The sequence below is a fragment of the Cupressus sempervirens genome, chromosome 5 (genome assembly GCF_028749045.1).
Source record: "Cupressus sempervirens isolate cs-2001-9-10 chromosome 5, ASM2874904v1, whole genome shotgun sequence".
Classification (NCBI taxonomy): Eukaryota; Viridiplantae; Streptophyta; class Pinopsida; order Cupressales; family Cupressaceae; genus Cupressus; species Cupressus sempervirens.
This window is the reverse complement of record NC_143122.1, coordinates 97,169,795-97,177,624: the sequence shown is the minus strand read 5'-3', so window position 1 is coordinate 97,177,624 and position 7,830 is coordinate 97,169,795. Positions and strand designations below refer to the sequence as shown.

General features: G+C 36.5%; 1 protein-coding gene across 2 annotated transcripts in view; it reads left to right on the top strand.

Annotated features, from left to right (window-relative positions):
- The first annotated feature begins 303 nt into the window (after positions 1-303).
- The window catches only part of MTN1 (methylthioadenosine nucleosidase 1), a 93,911-nt gene continuing 86,384 nt past the window's right edge, over positions 304-7,830 (top strand). The window contains exons 1-2 of one of the 2 annotated variants that reach the window (XM_089828783.1): positions 304-612; positions 806-869. In XM_089828783.1, the coding sequence (XP_089684909.1) occupies positions 519-612; positions 806-869 (158 nt within the window). In that variant the 5' untranslated portion in view covers positions 304-518. The remainder of the gene's footprint in view (positions 613-805; positions 870-7,830) is intronic. The other variant, XM_089828784.1, reaches the window with a different exon arrangement.

The window sequence follows — 7,830 nt, the reverse complement described above, 5'->3', positions numbered from 1 at the left end:
ATTGCATACATTTTTAATATTTTAATACTTTGATCTTATAAGCTTTTGGCAGGAACTTGACGCTATGCGTCCTTGTTTACCTATTGCTCACATTATTTAAATAGCTCATATATATCTACGTTTATATCTTATTCCCACACAATTATCAATAACCAATATACATTTTTTGCCCTTTTTGAAGCCGGGACATTCTATATTCTACCAGTCAACCTAGGCCCATAAATAGGCCACAACGTGGTGGAGCTCCATTGGACACGAGCACTATTTTTTTTTATATCCCACTAGATCTTTCGTGGGTCCCAGTCCCGCACTAGTGCTACACGAATTCGATGCATGATTTTATTGGTCAGTTTTATCGTATAAAACCAGTTCAAAGGGTCTTCGGAGACTCGAATATAAACTGGTACACAGGCTTTTAGAATAGGATTCTGCTTCGGAATTTTGGAAGGAAAACAAAACCATTCAAGCGCTGGAAGAATCGAAACTGCGACCTGTAAACAGTGTGTGTTAGATCAGTGATGGCGCCTTCACAAGATCCAACGCAAACTGTTCCAACTGAGCCTCAAGAGCAACAAGAGGAACGTCCTATTTCAAGCATTCTCTTAGTAATCGGTATGTATAAATGAGATTCTTTTGTAATTATTTTTTCATGCTTGAGTGGTTGAAGCCCTAGGTCTCACAATCTACATCATCTCGGTGACAATCTTTATGATTTACGTCAGCCAAGCATAATGCTTTCACCGCAAACTCTCTCTCCAATCTCCATGCAAGTGCTAACAATGTTTATTTGGAATTTGTTGGTCAGCAATGCAAGCAGAGGCGGTTCCTTTAGTCAGCAAGTTTACTCTTTCGGAGGACCAAGATTCACCGTAAGTTAGAGAGTTTTCCCCCTTTTGGTGTCTCTAATTGTGTAACGTTCTTTGATTCAGCCTTAGAAGACCATCAAATTTGTTGAAATTTTAGTATATATTCCCTTTCAAATCCAATTTTTGTGAATTTAGGCATCTTACTCGGTTTGTGTGCTGTTGGCGCAGTATATATCAGTCCTTTTACATTTTCTGGATCACCTTATTATGTGGCTGTTGGTCAGTTTTTTGATAATAAAACAAAGTTTTACAAGAACCATGCTGGAAATTTTTTACTTGACATCTAAGATCATGCTCCGTTATCCATCGTTAAGAGGAAAATTGTGTATATAGGTTGTAGTCTGTAGATTAAAGCTCTTTATACATAACTCTGTTACGTTCTGCCATTTGGAAAGACAAATATAATTAATTAATGACCATCACTTCATAGTGCTTTTAAATTATTGAAAATTAGAAAGAAATAGCAATTGCTACCAATCTTCATCTTACAACAATTATGTACTGCTACTCATGGAAGATGGTTGATTTTAATTTATCAATGATTAGTCCACATGATTGATCTTAATCCTTCCACTTGATTATGAGCAATTTTGCAAATCTTTTTGATTTCCTCAATCTTTTGAGAGCCTATGTTATTTCAATGCGAATATGGTGATTGGTATAATACTATATTTTTTTTTAAATATTGAAAATTTGAAAGAGATAGCAATTGCTACCAATTTCTATCTTACAACAATTATGTACTGCTACACATCTAAGATGGTTGATTTTAATTCATTAATGATTAGTCTACATGATTGACCTTAATCCTTCCGCTTTCAGATAAAGAGCATTATTGCGAATCTTTATAATTTCCTTAAGCTATCTTTTGAGAGGCTATGTTATTTCAATGCAAAAATGGTGATTGGTATAATACTATAAAATGTTTGCTCTGTAATAGCCGACTTACCGAATCATCTTTTATATCAAAATCCTCCTCTTTTTAATCCTATTATATACAGAATGACCAGTTTCACCGATGTATGTCTCATTAAAGTAATAAATATCACAATTTGGGTTAATTCTAGTCAATTCATGGAAGCTTTTAGCAATTCATTCAGCTTATTATGCCTTACAATTTACAGGGAGTAAAAATAGTATGTATGTGTCTTTTTTTCATAATTCTTGATATCCTCCTCTAAGCAGGAAAAGAAAGCCACTTCACAACTTGATGCTTCTAATGATTTTGTCTTTCCTACTTGAAAACCCTGGCAAGATGCTTTCCTTAATTTAAAAACCAAATGGTGTGTGAAGGTTTTCTTCAATATGCCAATCTTTACAAATATTAAAAGCTCTAGTATCAGGGTTTCAAGGACCTCTTCTGTTTAAGCCTGGTTTGATTTGATGAAACATGCAGATGACACTTTTCATGGAGAAGACTTTCTGTACTTATATTTTCAAATATTTTGAAAGTTTTCTCGGATAGCTGGCTTGAGTTTATTAATAGGTAAATTCTAGTTGTTTAACAGTTCTCTGCCCTGATAAACAAGAAAAATTCAGTATTAGGTGCGACTATTCAGGACACTGACACATCTCAATGTTTTGCCAAGGCTTAAAAATCTCTATGTTATATATCAATAAGCCTATTAAATATTTTGACAAGAATGATTGTGGTTCTGAATAACAATAAAACCAAGCCTTTGTCAAATAATTTTCATGCTTTGATCACTGCTACTTTTTGTGAGGTTTCCATGCCTTCATCCCATTGCAAATGGCGATCCCTTCTTTTGTTTGCAGCTCCAGTTTGCTTAGGCGCATAGGGAGTTTGGCAAGTGTCTTTTTTCAGTGAGAAGAGTTTAGCAGAGAAAGGGGAAAAAGTCTGAAACCGGTAGGTCCTTGGACTTGAGAGTGAAGCCTTCTTCAAGAATAGGGTCAGTTGACTTTGAGCAAGGTGAAAATGATGAGGATGAACAAGTGGGGGTGTTAACAATCAAGTCAAATATTAGACCAAGTACAACCAAAGATGAGACTACTCCTTGCAAATCCCCTTCATTAGGCTTGAGAGGGCTTGGGAGATGCTTAAAATAATAAAGTATGAGACAACGAGGCATAGAAGGCAAAATCCTCAGGGCATGGTGGAATCTGCCTGCCACTTAGGATTCATTATCCTTGCCTATCTCTGATTTCCGCCTTCTTACCAAGCCTCAAAATCCTGGTCCACCCTCAAGTTCTGCCTAGGCATTCAAGTCTTAAGTTGATAAGTGAGCAATATGGCATAGAGGCTCATTTTCTAGGAGAAAATTGAAAATCAGACTGAGAAAAGTGGAGACAATCATGAAATCAGACTTCAAGACATGTTCAATTCAGATTGAAATAGCTACCAATCCTCGTTGAAACCAAATTGCAATAATGAAGAGGTGAGAGGGTGTGAAAATGGTATAATATAAGTTCAAGAGTTGAAATTGTAAGACAATGTCAAAATCCTGAGATAGGGGGGAATCTGCTCCCTACCTAGGGTTCCCAGTCCTCAGAAGGGTAGTGTTTCTACCCTTAAACATAAGGAACGGAGGGTGTTACTTGAGATCACAGAGTAAAGCAAACTCAATTCCTCCTCCAAATATGATTGCGATGAGCAAACTTGAGGTCCAAAGCAAGCACAAACTGAATCCAAATGGGCAAAAGTTGAGGAAGATGTCAAGTAAGAATCCTCTAGAGGGAGCAGAATCCACTTTCCTCTTAGGATTCACAATCCTAGAAACAATGGAAATTCTGCCTTTTGATCAGCTTAACAAATGAAGATGAAATAGGGAGATTTTGCAAGACAAGTTTGGTGATGAAAATGAAGTGAAAAATGCAAGAGGGACAGCGGAATCCACTGCCCTTTTAGGATTCATAATCTCAGTGACCCCAAGAATTCCACCTGCCTATCTGATCACCCAGAGTTCCAATCAACTTAAGGCAAATTAGAATGACAACCCAAAGTAAAACAATGACATTGAGTGGTAGATTCATCAAGGGAGAAGTACTGATAGTTTGGAAGACAAATGGCAATGTTAAACAAAGAAAAAGGAATGCTTGGGGACCAGCAGAATCCGTTGCATTCCCAGGATTCAAAATCCTGAGACACCCAAGATTTCTGCCTAGTCTTGGAGAGAAGAGAATGGGGGTATGGAGAAGACATATTCATATTCCTAATTGAACTCATGAATTCCGCCTTGCATTAATGATGAAAACATGAATACACATAGAGGTTGGGATCAAATCTAGAAGGGTGAGGTCATGAAATTGATGATAAGTTGCAATGAGGAAGTCAGATCTGAATCAAAGGGAAAATAATGAAGATGAAGGAAATGAATATTAGATGTAAATACATGAGAAGTTGAGGTAACGAGCAGATGCAAAATGAAAATCCTAGAGGGACAGTGGATTCTGCTGCCCTCTTAGGATTCCTAATCCTTGAAAGGGCTATAATTTTGCCCTTACTAAGCAATTGCATTCTCCCAATCTCAACTCAGAATCATAACCAAATGAGCACAAAGGAGACAATGATGAGATATTTGAATGGCCTTTATGAAAACATGAGGAAGGTTTGAAACAAGAATCCTTAGGAGGTGGTGGAATCTGCTTACCTCCCAGGCTTCTGAATCCTCTCACCACCCTAAATTTCGCCCAACTATATTGGGGAATCTCTGCCTTGAGTTAATGATAATTATAATGCAAACCAAACCCTCAGTTTGCACAATGAGGAAGAAGAATGAAGAATAATGGGATAGGAGTGATAGAATGTTGACAGGAAGATGAAAAGTCAGATTGATTGATTTAGCCATTGAACTAAGACCAAAAGCAAAGGATGAGGAATCAAATGAGTTTGAATGAAGAAAGAAAAAAATCTCTAGGAGGTTGAAGAATCCACCTACCTCCTAGGATTCTAAATCCTCCAATATATCAAATTTCCACCCAGATTTGGATCAAAGCGATAAAAGGAGACATGGTCCGAATTACTTGGTAGTTAATGATCAAAATTTTCATTTGCCTCCCCTAAATAGGTCGGCCAACATAAGGAAGAAAAAATGATTAAGGTAAAATTTTTTTATTGGCTCAAAAGGTTCAAGTCTGCCCCCAAAAGGACTTGCCTTTTCAAATTCCAAGTTTCCTATATAAGGAAGGAAGGAGGGATTCATTTTCAAGTTGAACACAAGCAGATATACCTCTGCAGTTAGCTGAGAATCTTCTTTTTGTTGTAGACAGTGAAGTACTTCATTGTAGATAGCGAATTATCTCCTTATAGGCAGCAAATTGTCTTGTAAAAGGAGTAAATTATCTTGAAGAGGGAGCAACCTATCTTGTGGCACAAAAATCAAAGTAACCACCAAAAAAAATCAGAGATAAAGTAAAAAACGAAATCTGGGCATGTTCTACATTGCAAAACTTATTTATTTTCTAGATTTCAACTAATTTCATTTTAAGTTGCATGATTAAAAGTATTTTGCCAATAAAATTGAAAGTATTTTGCCAATAAAATCAGAACTCTAGGCAATTGGATTTCAATTCAAATCAGTTAAACACGTCTTTATTCCTAGTTTTCTCATGAAAAGATGATTGGAATCTCATAAAAGAAGAAAATAGGAATGTCTCAAGTTGAATTCTAATTGACCAAGGCACTTGAATGAATTACTTTTGATGGAATTATTTCAAAATAAAAATTACTTCTCTAATAAAATTTTAGAAGTCAAAGCTAATTGTGAATTTTGATGGCAGGGATATAAACATGCTAGGGAGCCAAGGCTGCAAATTCAAAGAAAGATAGACAGCACCAAGCAGAGAATGATACCAAGGACATGATGCTTGAGACAAGTTTCACCATGAAGAACAAGAATATTGGGGATACTAATCTAGGACTTGCCAACATGCTCCGAGCAAGTGATACAATGTTTAGAGGGAATCCTTCTAAAATGGCAAGAAGAATGGTATTGTGCAGGCAACTGCCTTTCTTCCTACCATGCCATGCACCAAACTTGTCCTTGAATGTGTAATGCATTACAATCCTCAAATGAAGGCAATCCACTATGGAAAGAACAAGAAAGTATTAGCTCTCTTATCAGAAAAGGAAATTAGAGAAACTTTTAATATACCATATCACAAAGTGAGAGAAAGACAAGAAAGTATTAGCTCTCTTATCAGAAAAGGCAATTAGGGAAACTTTCAATATACCATATCACAAAGGAGCAAGCTTTAAAGCGCTATAATGGTCAAATGGGTGCATGTGCTAAGAAGATGAATGAAGAGTGGCTAGTCGGACCATGGGGTCACCATTCCAAAGTTTTGAAGTTGTCCACGCTAACCAAATTAGATTTCAAGGAAGATTATGATGATCTCATTGTCATGTGGAGTGTGGTTATTGGAGAGCCTCAAGGAACCATCTTTGAACCTTGGATGTTCTACTTCATAAACAAGATATCCACAAGAGAGGTGATGTTTGAATGGGCTAAGATAATCAGTGACAACCTTGATCATCAATTGAGGATGATAACGAATACAAAGACATTCTACTTGAAATCCTATTTGGTCTACATGTTGGCCATGGTGTTCAAGTATCCAAGATTGTCAAGCTTGAGATGATGTGGAATCACAACAGAAGAATTTCTAGTGCATGAATGCTACCTATAGCTGCACCTTTATAACAACAAATATTTCAAGGTATTCAATGATGCATTTGCCATGAAGATTGTAAGAACTACAGGAAACTCCACATTGAAGATAATTTAAGGAAGTTAAGAAATTGATTAAGAAGCATGGGTCATCCAAAATCCGAAGTTCAGATTCATTCAAGTGCTAGAAAGTACTGATTTCCTTAAGAAGCTCCCCAAGATATCTTACCAATAAGATGGTGATCATGGAGGTGGCAAGACAAGTACTTGCTTATGACAAGATTTTAAAGCACAAACACAAGCTAGGGATTGTACTTTGTTGCATTCTTGGGAGTGAGACTTGCCTATCACCAACTACAGTTGAAGCAACAGAGGAAGAGCTTGAATTCTATGGACTAGGATATTATGAGGCAAGAGAAAACTTTGATCTTGTGAGGAAGATCAAGAGAGCATATGGAAATAAATATCTCCACACACCACACATAGAAGATTCATTAGAGAAGAGATTATAATTAGTTAGAGAGTAGAATAGGAGGAGACTTGTTGAAATTGTTGCCAGAAGGCTATTAAATTAAATGTTGATTCATTGTTGGTCTTCGTGGTGGGTTACTTATGTTGCTTTGGAATATTGCATGGCTTCTTTAATATCTCACTTAGAGTAGATTAAAAGTATTGTTTAGTTGAATGGAAGATATTTTGGATGTTTCCTTTGTGAACTTGCTTAGACCAAACTACTAGGTACTTGCTAATTACAAGGTTGCCTTGCGTGGTTGAATGGTATTATATGAACTTTATTTCAGTTAATGCTTGCACATTGATATGCATCAATGAATGCGTTGATGTGAGTTTTGTTCCACAACAACATGCAAAATCAAATACTTAATGTTTCTAGAAGAAACACCAAACATGCAATCCTTTCTTGATATAAGGTCATCTCTCATGCTAAGCTTGCAAGGTAAGATCGTGAAATGACTTCAAGGTTCCTTCTTAATTGTGAACTCTACTTAGTTTTATGATGTGATATGTTGGTTATCACAAATGGACCATTCAATGGATCACACATGCAATGAAAATATAGTTCAACTGTTCCACTTCAACTCCAACTTAGATTTATAACTTCTATTTCTACTTCTACTTCTAATTGCGAATGAAAGGAATCATGGATGACTTGGACTCTACTAGATGTAATCTCACCAACAGCTCCACCCACCTAGTGCAAGCTTCTAAGGAACACTCGAATGGTTTTCAAATCAATATCTTCTCTCCAATCCCATCAAATGGATGCCAACTAAAGATTGAAGTTAAGTGCATTCAATCATTGACTTACCATGCAAGGC